We start from the raw sequence: 16,124 nt of genomic DNA, 5'->3' as shown, positions 1-16,124 counted from the left end.
TAAAAAAAAACTAGAAGCAGAATCAATCCACAATTGATAATATTAATAATGTACAACTGATATACATGAAATGTTTTTACCATAATATGCGTTTGCCTCTAATAAAAATATTAAAAATAAATAAATAAATATATGTTTCCCCTCTCATCTTAACTCTGTGCATTCACCCTATCTCCCTCATTATTTTATACACCTCAACAAGATCACTCCTCAGCTTCCTGCGCTCCAAGCAATAAAGTCCTAGCCTGACTCTCCCTATAGCACTAGCCCTTGAATCCTGGTGACATCCTCAAATCTTTTTTACCCCCTTGCCAGCTTAATGACACTTCCTATAGCAGGGGTGACCAAACTAACCAAAATACTCCAAATGTGGCCTCACCAATGTCTTGTACAACTGGAAGATAATGTCCCAACCTCCTTCAGCACCCTATCTACTTGTGACGCCACTATGAGGGAACTATGTACTTGTAGTTCCCTTGCCCAGCTAATCAAGATACCACTGTAATTCCAGATGACCATCTTCACTGTTGATGCCACCCATTTTTGTGTCATTGCCATTCCCTTTCCTGAGTCCCCTAGTCTTCCTGTCTTTCTCTGCAGTAAAACAGAAATATTAATTGTCAGATTATTACTGATCCAGCTTAAATCCTGTTTTATTTCCCTCTCCTCAGAACTTGATTATCCATCTTTCACCTAAGATGCCACTTTTTTTCAATAAGGGAAGGTATTTCCTGCTCTGAAATCTCATTGAATGCTATTTACAATTTTGTAGATCGTCCTCGGGTCTGTACTCCAAATAATAGATTCCAGAATGAGTTTGGGGTTGCTTTTATGCGCTTTAAAAAAAATGACCATGTTTACCATTAAAATTTTACTTTTATGAATTTTAGAGAGAATGTGGAAGCTTCTCCATTACAGAAAGGTAGCAAAAGTCTATCTGGCTTACCTGTCATCAACAGTAATCCAAAGGAAGATCACAATTACAGTGCAAATGGAACAATATCTCTTCGCAGTGAATCAAGGTCTAGTGTCTCATCCTTCTCCTCGGTGGAAGAAGTCTACGAATTTATTCCAAAAGCTAGCCGTCAGGGAAGTGATGGAAGTGAGGGTTTCCATAGCGATGAAGAGTCTGAAGGGGATGACCTGTTAGGTGCCAGTGCCTCTAATGTGTTGCAATCAGCTGGGAATAACTGCAGAGCAATGCAACATGAAGTTGATGAAGAACTGAAGGAAGCTGCTGGTTCACTTTTGCATCTTGCTGGATTCTTTAGTCAGTGAACCAAGAAAAAATGAACGAGAAACTGCAAAATAGCCGGTCTCCTTTTCTTATCTCCCATTGTGTGTCAATGTGGCAATATTCTTCAAAGGGATCCTTCTCAAAAGGACCATAAAAGCCATACAAAGACAGAGGTGCTTGTCCTTCTGCATAAACTGCCATATGTTTGCTCCTATTCTGAAAACGAGCAGCTCTTTTTGGATTTGTATCAATGCTTTAAATATGAACATCTTAAAGATCTATTGATTTCTACAAGTCCACAACACATGCAATTGATCAGTCTACACATCAAAGTAGGTGTTCAAACTTTCATTGGTTAACATAACTAGGTGCAAATTAAGAATTTTTTAGGAAAAAATGAATATGGTTGAAGAGGGGTGGTGGGGCTTTGCAATATTTTAGACATCTTGGAAATTGTAAACAGTATTTTCCCAAACTAACATGTTGGTAAAGATACTTAAAAGTTAACCATCTCTCACATTTTTTCCTTTTTACAAATATGCTTATTTTTGGTTCCCAGTGAACACTGAATTGCTGCCAGTGGCACATCACTAGATTCAAGAAGAATTACATAAACCTTTCTACGGTGCTGGTTTCTCTGACACAAGCAGCCATCATCATTAATCACCATTCTTCGTGCTTAGGTTAACTCAATTAGCCATGTGGCTGTGTGGGATATCACAGCAAGGTTTAGTTCTTATCAATAGACACATTATCATACACGTTTTCTATCATGCAATGCTGTATGTGTTGGAAGGCGGTTAAATATTTCCTCTGTGTACAGCATTTATGATATTTATTATGGCTGCTGCCCAGGCTGCAATTGGATAAATTAATGAAGATTGTGATGTTGCTGCACTTTACAATGGAACAAAGTTGAGATTGCTATGCAGTTTATAATTCTTTTTAGAAAATATTATGACTTGTAGTCATGCTTCCATGATCTTGTTGGACTATGTTGGCTATTTGCAGAAACTATTAATGGGAGAAGATTGGCTTTATGTTTTCAATTGTTCAAACACAAATCTCAGTTGGATTTGTTAAACTGATGCACACCTGGGAGCCATATGATAGCACAACCCTGTAAGTGACTCTATCAAAAGACATTACAGTATCGGTCACAGCAAAGAGGGTTAGATTACCTTTATGTAATAAGCAAGCAATACCTCTTGCTGTGCAATTTAGAATTAAAATCAGCATGCAATGCAAAAGTAACATACTACCAATTTTTAACCTAAGAAAAAAAAAAATTAGAAAATTGATGTACATGCTATTGAATCCTAAAATTCTAATGCTTATGGTAAAGATTCATGATGTCACCTAAATCTACTGACCAGAAGGGGGCCTTGTAATTCATTCAAATGTGCTTGTTAATTTTTCTTCTTTAATTAATGTTCTTTGTTTGAAAATGTTATTTATGTTTTGCACCACACCATAACAGACACAGAGTTGGTCAACTGTAAGATATTAGCCTTTACCGATCCCTGAAATAGTGTGAAATAAGTAGAATTACCAGAGATTTTCTTCTTCACCACGCCAGGAAACCGCAAATACAAAATCAATTTGCTACAATGCATTTGTACTATGTTGGGATTGTACTATTTTGTGCAAATTTTAACTTGTCCTCTATTTGGATTGTTGATCATGTCTCAAGATATGCAATACTCTTCGGATACGGTGTTATATTGTCTGAGCTTTTTTTAATGTGCACAATATTCAATAAGCCCTACTAAATGAACTTTTTTTGTGGTTGTATGTTACTGGGAGATTGAGATTGTTGTAGGAGGAACAGCAGACAGATTACTAATTCACCTTGCCTGGGAGCACATTTTGGAGCGTATATTATGATTTTTATTGTGCTCCATTCTTGTGAGAGTTTTACAGCGTTACGCTGATAATGTGCTACAGCTGAAGCAGGATCAAGAAAAATATAACAATGTAAATCCAACCTTTTTTGATATTCTTAATTGTCATGGGCAGTACTAAATCCAAGGATAAGGGTTTTAATTTTACCTACTGCCTATCGGGGGGAAATGGTGGGAGGGAGGGGGAAGGAAGGGGAACATCAAATTGTAGCCTGCTTCATCACCACCACGTGCCATTAGAATCTGACTTGCATTTCTACAGCATAATTCCATAATACCCCAATTTGTTGTGTTGCTCACTGAAGCAGATGAAGGCCTCGTAAGCTAATGCTAACCTATATTAACTTTAGTTTGATGGAAATGTACTGCAACTCTCTAATCTTGTGATTCAGATCGATAGCTGTCAGGTGGATCAAAAGACCTTCCAAGATAAGTCATAGTTGTTATTTTATGATATAAAGAGGAGTGAGAGATATTCTTTGGAACATCTGGGCTTTGTTGCCCTGTACGCCACTTACCAATTTTCCCAGAACCTATTTGCTATGATCTGCTTTTTGCTGACAAGCCAACCTTTGCTGCCAGACACTGGCATTTTGCCGAATTAAGTTTCATTGTATCTGCCAAGTAGTTTGTACTTTTGCCCATTTCAATACTTTTGCCCTTAACGGAAGAGGCACATGTTTTAAATAAAAATTGGGCATGTGAATGTATTTTGCAGTTTCCCCTAAAAATTGAATGGGAATTAAAATCAATCTTAAAGTAACATTGTAGATCCACATTATCGAATTGGTCTGGTTAGACATACAAGTTAATATTTTATAAAGAGAATATAAAATGGCAGAAGCGTTCAACAAATCAGAGATCATCTGAGGGCCAGGGTCACGAAGCAAAAAATTAAAACTACCACTCTACAAATGCTCACCAACCTGTTGAATATTTCTATAATTTTCTGATTTATTTCAGATTTAAAAAAATCTAGATGCTGGAATTTTAATTAGTTAACATTTCAAACCACTGATCTTCCATCAGCACTTTGCATTTCAAATATCCAACATACACACAATTTTTATGTCCCCTTACTTGATGAGTTTGTTGCCATTGGTTAACTTTTTTGTTATCCACTAATATTGTTAAGCTGACACATCAGGTCTCTCTTAGGAAGAATTGCATTCGAACTGATGTACATGGAAAGCTTTTCCAAAATTGTAGCATTAAATTTTTGATTTTTGGATGTTGGTGAATTAAATGTGTACTTAACAGTCTACTGTTTTGTGTAAATATAGAATACTGTCCTGTGGGGACCATTTATTTTCAAGTTTATTTTTCCATATTTTCTGACCCTGTATATTTTGGATATCAGAAGATTTTTATTTTTGGAGAGGTTGTAATGGGGATAGTATGAATATGATTTTTAAAAGTTTCTTTGTTAAAAAGAGCACAGGCCAACTGCCACAAAAAAATCACCTTTCCTTTGGTCTTGTAGCAATATGTGATTTTTAGAACGTTTACCATGCTATTTCCAAATACTGAAGAATAATAACCTTCCTAATGTTCTTTTTTAAAAAAAGATGTTCAATATTATTTTTCCCTCGTGTGGTTCTGTCCTGAAGGAGGTTAAGCGTCTGAAATCTATAAGATCAGTTAAAGGATAGTTCATAGGCAGTGAAAGTGGTGGGTTTTTTTCATATTGCATTGTATGTACATTTGCACCATGTATTCAAGGTGTTCATAAGAGACAGGTCTTATGGTAAACTGGCATATCTTAATTGTTCAATTTTCATAAAGAAATCCCCAGGGAGACAAATTGTATGTTATAAAAATTAATCTTTGGTTAGTAGAGCTAAGCATAGGCAAGAATATCAGCTTCAGGCTACATCCTCCCCTGCATATTCAGTTCCTTTTATGGAGTACAGCTAATTACTGATATTCTTTCATGTGCTTAGTACTGTGACCAAATACTATTTGGGTTTTTTTCCTCTACAGATAATACTGAAGGATATGTCCAGCTTACTATTTGATAATATTGTCCAGGGACACATTTTGTGACTTTAACATCTGCTGGACTGCTTGATTTTCATTTCCACATTTTTCCTGAGTCAAGTTGAGGTTTCCAGCAACTTTGGCTATAGTTCAGAGGCCAAGTACCCTGAGAGCTTTTATGTCCCATTTGATGGGAAGAAGGAGAGGAGAGCATTTTATAGTTTTTTTTAAACTAGTTGGCAGCATAGACTTAAAACATTCTCCCCTGATCACACTGATTGAATAAGGCCTATGCAAATACACAGGCTGAGAAGTTATGTAAGCATATAGCTACAAAATGTATTAATTTATTTTCTTATAACATTGTAATATATGTCACAATTTCTTTCTCGTTTTTATGTGAACATGTTTAATGAAATAATTTGCTAAATTCTTCACTACCCCATCATCCTAAAATATCCATTTATTAACAAGAAACATTAAAGTTTGAAAGATTATGTTCACATTTTCCCATTCCTTTTGTGTATGGGTCAATATCCCTTTAAAAGGAAAATAGTGAATTATTATCTATATTAAATTATTTTCCTAATACATTGTAACTGCGTTTTTTCATGCTCCTAGTGTAATTAAAATAACATTTTGGATACTCGGCAGGCAGCATTGATGGAGATGGAGTTTTAGTTTCAATAACCTTTCAATAAAACTAGGTAACAATTTTCTTAAAGCCACATTTGGCTCTGTACTCCAGACAACACCAGCAAATCTTACTAATCAATGTTCCCCTCTTTCTCGGCTGTTGTACAAATAGACAGTAGATGTGCTCCATTTCTTACTACACCGTCCTTTGGTGAATGCCTCCTTGCCAAAGTTTGAGAAGTATATATTTTTATTTTCCTTTGGCCCTTTTATAGAATGTACATTGTGTTCTTGAAGGGGTGGACTTTCTCACTAAAAATCTTGAATACATTTGGTTGCCAAGTTTGGGCTATGCTGAAATTGAATCAATTAATTTTTCACCATGCAGATATTTGGTGGGGTACCTATTTACAGTTTGCCAGCCAAGAAACAACTATGTATATAATTGCTATTGGATACCTAAATGTGGCTTCCTGCATGGATTTTTTTAACATCATAACTTTTCCCCCTACAGCATTCTTCAATGTACATTAGTTATTCTGAGCTATAAAATACTGTTCATAAACAAAACATTGCCATGAAAAAATGATAAAAATGGCTGCCACAACAAATAAAATGGCTGTCAGTTCAACAACATTAAAGATGATGTTTGTTTACGTGCCTTTGTTACCTGCTGAACAATTTGAAATCTTCTAAATGAGCTATTTATCAATTAAAAACTATTATTTGATTTGTTGTCTCAATGTTTACTTCCTATAAATGTTTATTGGCAGGATCGTTTGAGAGCAGAGCCAATACACATTTCCCTCTCTGAATGGGACTTCATGCATTGTATAGCACTTGCTAGCTATTATAGTACAGGTACTTTGCCTGAAGAAAGACAATTTGACGATTGAAACTATGGCCATCATTTCTGGACTCTAGTTATTCTGAATAGTAACTACACCAACCGATTCCGTGGAAAAGTTAGAAGGAGCAGGAATTTTGTTTGGACAATTCTCTCCCCACCACTCTCCAATGTCGTTAATTACTTGGATACAGCTTCATGGGCATTACTGCTGCATTTGATGCCGCCAGTACCCAATGTGCACATTGCTGTAGAATAATACAAGCATGAACTGGGGAAAATGAAACATAGTCAATTTCTTTATCTTCCATAGAACAGTCATGCTGAGGCGGGTGCAGCATTCCCCTGTGATCCCAGCAATAGGTTCATTCAGCACTGACTATCTGCATTTGTGAGTCACTGGAGCAGCAACAGATGAATGTTACTTACCAGATGTTCCCTTCACAGGAACAAGTTATTTTTGTAACTAATTTCAATCATGATCCACTTCAGAACAAAACAAAAGATTCAAACTTTATTCTTCCACATTGCAGTGCATATCAATGTTTTTATATTGCATCTCTGGACAGAGGCAGCATATGGTTCAGATTACCATCTGGTTGGGAATTTGCAGAAATTGCTTGCATGCAAGGTAGAACTAGTTTGTTCCCAAACCAACATTGTGATTACTGTTGTCCTTGAAAGCTATTGTAGTAAATGGAACATTTGGATGTCCGTAATTGGCAAAATAAAAATATTGTAGGTATGGACTGAATATGGCACAGCTGTCATACAAAACATCGCTATACGGGAAACAAGGTATTTCCTGACCTCTGATGTGTTGTTTAATTCCCACTGAGGGCAAAAATGATTCTCTTATTTAAAATTTGTTTTGGGTTTTTTTAATCCCTTTTTATCAATATTTCCTACCTTTGCATAAGATGGCTGTTCAAACTGGGGTGAAAATCTGTGTGAATCAGCAGCAGGAGTCATTGCTTTGTAAAGAGATGATATGATTGACCCTTAATAAAAACAGACAAAACAACTTTACAGCTTAAGACCCTGGACACTAATTGGGGACGAACCATTACTCTCACGCTGGGGAATTTCAAAGGTGATTGCAACCCTACCCATTCTATATTTTGCCCTGGGTTGTTCAGTTATTAAATATGGAGCTTTTGTACTTCCTTTTGAAATGATTTAACATTTTAAATTCTCTTGCCAAGATTCTCTAAATTAAGACTAATTTCCCATAAAATGGGAAGCACGTCTGGGTCTTTTTTTAAGCTTTGGTTGCTTGAGTGTATGTGTTTTGTGCTGGATGAGATTCACTCCATAACCTCTAACAGTCTCTTACAAACGTTATTCTCTAACAAATGACAAATGATTCAACCACATTGAGACAAATTTAGTACATTTCGCATTGCCATTTTAGAGAACAAAATCTGCAAAAGTTTATGTTTACAGGAGTATCTTACTGCCATATCTGAAAGCCATTGCCTTTTGTTTAACTTTGATATTTTATTCATCAAGCTGTTTTTGGCTTAAGCTGACATTATGTGAGTTATGTTATTCTATTTTGTTGAATATTGCATGCAGTAAAATTGAATGGTACTCTGGTAGCTGCAAGATAATGAAACCCATTTAAAAAAAAAAAAAAGCTAACAGTGAAAGGATTGAGAACTTGAAATTCAGTGAAATAACAAAACAAATATATGGATGTAAAATGTTGCTTTTCCAATACTTCCTATCCTTATATTTTGTAACCGAAAATACATGCTTAACATTTAATATGCCAACATAACTGGTTTGTTTTTCATAAATCAGAAAACAATTGCTTTTATGATAATGGGGGTAAGGAAGGATACATGCGACTTCCTGCGTTAGAATATTTGTGATAATTGCCTTGTGCCTACAATGTAATGCAATTTTACTAAAACCTTTTGCCAATCTGATTCTTGAAAAGGTTGTTAGAAACTATGTTTTTAAATTTGTTTAATTATACCACACAAAATATGTACGTTACCCTATGTTGTTAATGTTTATTTTCACCAAAGATACACAAATTTCATTTGTATGGAATTACAAATAAATATTTTTTGTTCGCACGTTTCTGGTTATGTTCATTCTTTCGTAAATTTCTGCACGTGAACTATCTATTTTATAGAGGCATAGTCACAGAGTTATACAGCACAGAAACAGGCCCTGCAGCACATCTTGTCCACGCAGACCAAGATGCCTCATCTAGGTTTGTCCTATTTGCCCATGTTTGGCCTATCTATATTACTAAAAGTCTGTTCTTGACCGGTTTTGGCTTTCTGTGCTGCGATTTCCGAGAGTACGCCGCCACCTACGGCCGTCATTTTTGGCCACCTCGCTCAGAGCCCCCCTCCGCCGCATGTGTCCCGAGGATTTTTCACGTCAATGAAAATTGACAGAGATATTAACGTTTTTACAAAATTCCCCATTCTCTCTGCTGCCCCTGCTGGAGGGAGGGGGAGGGACTATAAAACCAGGAAGTGGTGTGCCTCAATCAGAGCTCTGAATGACACTGACAAATGTCTACAGCACTGTGAGTACCCTTAATTTGGTTTGAAAACATGGTTAGAGGTAAAAAAGCACTGCCTGCAAATGGTTGTTTGGGTTTGGGTTGAAGTAAAAAGGCACTCTCTCTCCCCCCCCCCCCCCTCCTCCCCTCTCCCCCCCCCCCCCCCCCCTCCCCCTCCCCTCCCCCCCCTCCCTCTCCCCCCCTCCCTCTCCCCCCCTCCCTCTCCCCCCCTCCCTCTCCCCCCCTCCCTCTCCCCCCCTCCCTCCCCCCCTCCCCCCTTCCCTCTCCCCTCCCTCTCCCCCCCCTCTCCTCTCCCCCCTCTCCTCTCCCCCCTCTCCTCTCCCCCCTCTCCTCTCCCCCCCTCTCCTCTCCCCCCCTCTCCTCTCCCCCCCTCTCCTCTCCCCCCCTCTCCTCTCCCCCCCTCCTCTCTCTCCCTCTCCTCTCTCCCTCTCCTCCTCCCCCCCTCCTCTCTCCCCCCCTCTCCTCTCCTTCTCTCCCCCTCCTCCCCTCCCCCACCGTCCCTCCCCTGAACCACCCTCCCCTCCACACACCACAACCCCTTCCCTCCACCCTCCCTCCCCCTCCCTGCTCCCCACCTCTCCCCCGCCCCTCATCTCACCCCCATCTCAGCACCCCCTCTCTCTCCCTCCCCCCTCTCCCCCCCCCCCCCCCCCTCTCCCCCCCCTCCTCTCCCTCCCCCTCTCTCTCTCTCTCCCCTCCTCCCCTCCATTAGCGTGAGTGTGGGGGACGGGGGGACGGGGGGGGGTAGTTAGTGTGTGACGCTGCATGCCGCCTCCCCCCCCCCCCCACAAACGCACGTTGGGGGAACAGACCCAACGGGTCTGCACTTGGTCTAGTATTCCTCTACAGCTTTCTATCCATGTACCTATCAAAATGTCTTTTAAATTGTTGTATCATTGTACCTACCTCAACTACTTGTTCTGGCAGATCATTCAATATATACACCACCTGTGTGGAAAAGCTACCCCGTCAAGTTCCTAATAAATCTTTCCCCTTTCACCAATACCCTGTATTTCTTGATTTCTGTATTTCCTACCCTGGAAAAAGACTCTACATTCACCCTATCAATATCCCTCATGATTTTATACACCTCTATATGATCACCCCTCAGTATCCTGCACACCAAGGAATTTAGTCCTAGCCTCCCCGACTTCTCCTTATACCTGAGGGCCTCAAATCCTGGCAACATCCTCATACATTTTTGTAGCACTCTTAATGGAATAGCTTAATGGAATCTTCCCTATAGTAGGGTGACCCGAGCTGAACACAATGCTCCAAGTGCTGCCTCACAAACGTGTTCACCAATTATGTTTAATTACATCTTCATCACCCCTTTACCTTAGATCGGTTTCACGGACTGCTGTTGCATCACAGAAGTATTACTGGGATCTCTGATAGCAGCTTCATTGAATTATCATCCAACTTTAAACAGACACCGGTACAGCATGCAGAGTAGGATCAAGACTTTACTTACAATTTTCACATCTATAAATTAAGATTTTTTTTCTCTACTGATCTTGAAAGTCTTCAAAATTATCGTTCATGATGTGGAAAGAGGCTGGAGAGCAACTCTCACATCTTCCTCCAATAACATTACACTTGAAGAGTGTGTGAAGATTATGAATTGCTGTTTTGACTAATTTTACATGTTTTCTAATTTGAGGCATGATTAAAGTTCTATAGGGAGTACAAGAAATGTTTACCCTTTGCATCAAAGTAATCAGGAACAACTTAATTCTTGAAGTCCCCCCCCCCCCACCCCCCAATTAAAACCGTAAGAGCTCCTGACAGCCTAAATGAACTACACTGTTGAAACCTTAGGGGACTTTAGGGAAGCGGAAAATAAGGTTAGATAATTATTTGTACAATTCTTGATGATATTTCTTTAGCCATTAATCTTTTGATATTTATTGATATGTTTGGCTGTCCTCAGTACAGTGTTGTGTCTAACTTAAACATATTTTCTTCTTCAGCTAGCCTTTATTTTAATGTTTAATTCTTGATTTTGCATATAAATATACAGATGGAGAATGTGATTAAGTAGATAACTCATTGTGATGACTTAATATTAACTTTCTCCACAGATGCTGTTTAATGTTCTGTGAGTTTCAACAGTTCCTGATTTTTTCTGATTTTCTGCATCTATAATATTTTGCTTCTGATTATAAACACAAGATACTGAATTACCTCCTGTCTGGTGTTAACTCTGGATAGACACGAAATGCTTGAGTAACTGAGCGGGAGAAGGAACTTCACCCATTTCTTCTCTCCAGAGGTGTTGCCTCCAGCATTTTGTGCCTATCTTCGGTTTAAATCAGCATCTGCAGTTCCTTCCTAAACATAATGTTACTGGATTGAAAGTGAAAGATATAATTACTGACGATCTCTTCTATAATGGAGGTTTCACAAAACAAGTTGGTTCATGTGGATTAGCAATTAAAATTCATAAGACATGCAGGAAAAAAATCCTGCAAACCAGCTGTCCAATTTCAGTTCTGATGCAGATATACAAGGGCTGAGCTAACTTAATAACTCAAGGAAAGGGTGTTGGTCAAATAAAAATTGTGATGAAACTGCATGCCTTAATTTTACTGTTCAATTTTAAATTAATTGAAACCATTTTTCCTAAGCTTTGGAAATTTTGACAGGTAAAACCAGAAGACTGGATTCATGATAGAAGTGCCCCAATTTTCTGTTTTGGCATGGGTCAAGTGAGGTTTGAGTTTATTGTTAAACCTGCATTTTGACCTATAGCCCTCTTAGCCTTTCCTATCTACATACCTGTCCAAATGTCTTTAAATGTCTGAAAAAGTAGGAGTGCATGTGCGCTGCCTCTATGTGATGGGCCCAAGAATGGTAATCTGAGATGTTAACACCCAGGAATTTGAAGCTGCAAACTACCTCCACTGTTGACCCACAAATGAAATCTCATGTGTGTGGTCTCCTGACTTCCTCTTCTAAAGTTCCTTGGCCTTGTTGACGTTGAGTGGAGAGATGGTTGTTGCGGCATCATTCCACCAGTTGTTCTATCTCTTTCCTGAAGGCTGACTCATCACCACAGTGGTGTCGTCAGCAAATTTATAAATGCCATTGGAGCTGTGCTAAACTGCACGGTAGAAGAATTTCTTCCTTCCCAAGTTTTACTCACACACACGTCAATTTCATCCCACGCTGACCTACCTCCACGCATTGTTTAAACCTCACCCTAATTCTTTCTCCAAAATGTCAACTGGGTGATCTGCTGACCTTTCACTCCAATTAGAGTAGATTCCACAAATATCTGGATGATGTATTGGGTATACAATTGATAGACAATTAGCCTGTTAATCTGTTTGGTGGGAACCACAAGAAAACAAACAATTTTGGTTAATTTCTGCACGATATCCAGGAATCCAAGTGTAAAGAATTTGTATCTGCAAATCCAACTTTATAACTCCCATTCTCTTGACCCGGAGTGAATTTCAGAAATATTTTTAACCACTGCTCTTGCTGGCACGTCAAATGAGACTGCAGCATTGTTACTGATCCTTCCTAATCCACACAACCACAATTGCAATTAGAGTGCCATCAAGTGGTTCATCCTTGCGTTACAGATCATATTAACCTCTGAGCTTATATTGAGTGCACAATCATCAGCAAAGAGGAAGTCCATTAAAGTGGTTTGGTTTCTGCTGAGAGTGTCCTTAGGTTAAAAGAGCACCATCAGTTTTGTATCTAAGGTGACTTCCATCTTCTATATTAGTGCAGAGAACATTGCAATGCACATCATACTAAAGGGCAAGCACACATCCTCCTTTCACATCACTGGTGACTAGGAATCGGTCTGAAGATTCCATTATTCTGGCCATCGTACCGTTTGGCATGCTTGCCTTCATTGGGAAGGGTACCAAGAACAAACGTTAGCACATCATGATGCAACAGTACATGTGAGACCACACTTGGGAGTACTGCATGCAGTTCTGGTCACCCAACTAACTATAGGTAAGATGTCATTAAGTTGCTAGGGGTGCAAAAAGCGTTTTACCATGATGTTATCAGGGCTTGCAGATTTGTTATAGAGAGAGGCTGGATTGGCTGGAGCTTTTTCCTTTGGGATGCAGGTGGGTGACCTTATTGAAGTATAGAAGATCATGGGGGGACATGGATAAAATGAACACTCAATCTTTTTCCTCCAAGTAGAGAATTCTCAAACTAGGGGGGCATGGGCTTAACGTGAGAGGGGAAAGATTTAAGAAAGACCTCAGGGGCAACTTTTTGGGTGGAACTTATCTGGAATGAGTTGGAGAAAGCTACAGGCAGAGATGCGGGGATGACATTTAAAAGCCATTTTTACAGATATATGGATGGGAAGGGTTTATAGGGATATGGGCTAAATGTAGGAAAATGGAACTAGCTTAGAATGCCAAATTGGTCAGCATATTCAAGGTAGGCCTGTTCCCCATGTTGTATGACTTTATGACTGTATAAAGTTGCTGGACAATTGTAAACACATTTTCATGGCAGCCATACTTTGTTTGGACAAGATTGCCAGTGCCTTTGGCAACTTTGGCTTCACAATTAGCACAAAGAAAACATGGTAGGCTGCTCTGGAAGGTTAGAACGCATGGGATCCAAGGAGAGATAGCTGAATGGATAGAAAATTGCCTCCATAGAAGGAAGCAGAGGGTGATGGTGGAAGGTTGCTTCTCGGACTGGAGGCCTGTGACTAGTGGTGTGCCTCAGGGTTCGTTGTTGGACCCGTTACTGTTTGTCATCTACATCAATGAGATTAGCAAGTTTGCTGATGATACAAAAGTGAGTGGGTTTACAGATAGTGAAGATGATTGTGATTGTAGCAGGATCTGGATCGATTGGCCAGGTAGGCGGAGGAATGGTTGATGGAATTTAATACAGAAAAGTGTGAGGTGTTGCATTTTGGGACGTTGAACAAGTTGTAGAGCAGAGGGATCTAGGAGTACAGGTACATGGTTCCTTGAAGGTCGAGTTGCAGGTAGATAAGGTGGTCAAAAAGGCTTGGCACTTTGGCCTTCATCAGTCAGAATATTGAGTATAGAAGTTGGGAGGTCATGTTGCAGTTATATAAGATGTTGGTGAGACCGCATTTAGAATATTGTGTTCAGTTCTGGGCACCATGTTATAGGAAAGATATTGTCAAGCTTGAAAGGGTTCAGAAAGGACTAGAGGGTGTGAGGTAAAGGGAGAGGTTGAGTAGGCTGGGTCTCTATTCCATGGAACTCAGGAGGATGAGGAGAAATCTTATAGAGGCATACAAAATCATGAGAGGAATCTTCTTCTTGCGTATGGCATAAAGTTGTAAGACAACTTGTTCTGTTTGATCTTCTGTTTGAAATGTTGTCTGTCCATTCCCTCCCCATATGCTACATGACCTTGACTTTCTCCAGTTCTGCAGTTCCTTATGTCTCCACAGGGTAGCAAAATCTAGCTCTGCTTTTATAAGACAGAGAAATGTGAAAAAGGAGAGGAAATTGTTTAAAAAACAAGTTACAGGTGTATTGTGCTGTTGTCACACCCACCTTATTTTAATCTTGCAAGACATGGACAATCTACAGCAGCTACACCAGCTTAACCACTTCTAATGACCTGTCTGCAGAATGCTTTGTATCAAGTGGCAAGACAAGTTTCCAGACACATAGATTCTGTCCCATTATTGAATGAATCACAGATAACGGAGGCAAGACACGTTCAAACGAATGTCAGATGACAGAATACCAAAGTAGTTACTATATGGAGAGCCAGTGGCGGACTGGGTCTAAAAATATTGGTTGCCAGGAGACAAAGGGGGCCCACTTCATCAGGGGCCCACTTGATATAGGGGGCCCACTTCATCAGGGGTCCACTTGCCATCGGGCAAGCTGACACCCTGGCCAGTCCGCCACTGTGGAGAGCTGACTGTGGGTCAACATTCACAGGATGGACTGAGAAAGAGATTCAAAGACTCTTAGAACAAGAGCATCCTTGAAGAATTTCAATATTGACATATCCCACTGGGAACAACAAAAACAGTGCTTGCTCAAAAGAGAAAGGTAGAATTGAAGAATCAAAGAGGAAGAGCAAATCGCAAAAATCAGGAACCACTGATTCTACAGCATTCCTACACCCCTGTCACCTGAGTGAAAGGAACATTTGAACCCAGATTGGTCTAATAGGCCGCATTCATATACATGAAGTGGATATCAGAGTCTTTCTCCCTATCCGCATCCATCTCTTTAAATAAGGTAACAATTCTGAATATATTATTTTTATCCAGGGAATTCCTTGCATCTACCTTCTCTCATCTACTCCTCATCACCACATATTTTTCCTAAAACATTTTACTTTCTGCCATCTCTTTTTTCATTCTATAATAATCCTAGTGTTCATCACATGAAATCATTTTGGATTTAAATGATTGATAACTAAAGTACAAAGATAAAGGGCATTGGCCAGTGCATAAATACTAGTGGTTTATACGTATAACCCGTAAAACTCAATGCAGGGTAATCTGCTGCGTTAATGGTCAGAATGGCAAGTTACAGCTGCTTCAATTTTTCTGCACCTTAACCACTCATCTTTTTGCAGATTCATATTTTGGGATATGAGTACTTCCAGCATTTCCAAGCCAATCTGCCTTTGACAGTATGGTGGAAAACCACCCTCTTGAATCACTGCCATCATTGTGGTGGTATTTCCAGAATGCTGCTGGTTAGTGATACATTTCCAAATCAGGATATTGTGTGGCATTGAGCAGACCCATGGACCTGCTGCCCTTATTCATGTTAGTAGTAGGGTTTGTGGGTTGTCAGATTAACTGCAATGCATTTTGTAACGTTTGCCTGCACAATGTGTAGGAAGGAACCGCAGATGCTGGTCTATACCAAAGATAGATACAAAAAGCTGGAGTAACTCAGCGGATCATGGAGGACCCAGCATGTGGGAGAGGATGTGGGATACTTTGTTACCGTCAATTATGTG

General features: G+C 39.5%; 1 protein-coding gene across 2 annotated transcripts in view; it reads left to right on the top strand.

Annotated features, from left to right (window-relative positions):
- The window catches only part of foxn2 (forkhead box N2), a 59,816-nt gene extending 51,465 nt beyond the window's left edge, over positions 1 to 8,351 (top strand). Inside the window, exon 8 of one of the 2 annotated variants that reach the window (XM_033025491.1) lies at positions 891 to 8,351. In XM_033025491.1, the coding sequence (XP_032881382.1) occupies positions 891 to 1,278 (388 nt within the window). In that variant the 3' untranslated portion in view covers positions 1,279 to 8,351. The remainder of the gene's footprint in view (positions 1 to 890) is intronic. The other variant, XM_033025493.1, reaches the window with a different exon arrangement.
- Positions 8,352 to 16,124: the final 7,773 nt, after the last annotated feature.

This window comes from Amblyraja radiata, chromosome 8 (assembly GCF_010909765.2).
Source record: "Amblyraja radiata isolate CabotCenter1 chromosome 8, sAmbRad1.1.pri, whole genome shotgun sequence".
In the NCBI taxonomy this organism is placed as follows: Eukaryota; Metazoa; Chordata; class Chondrichthyes; order Rajiformes; family Rajidae; genus Amblyraja; species Amblyraja radiata.
This window is presented reverse-complemented; position numbering and strand designations above follow the sequence as displayed.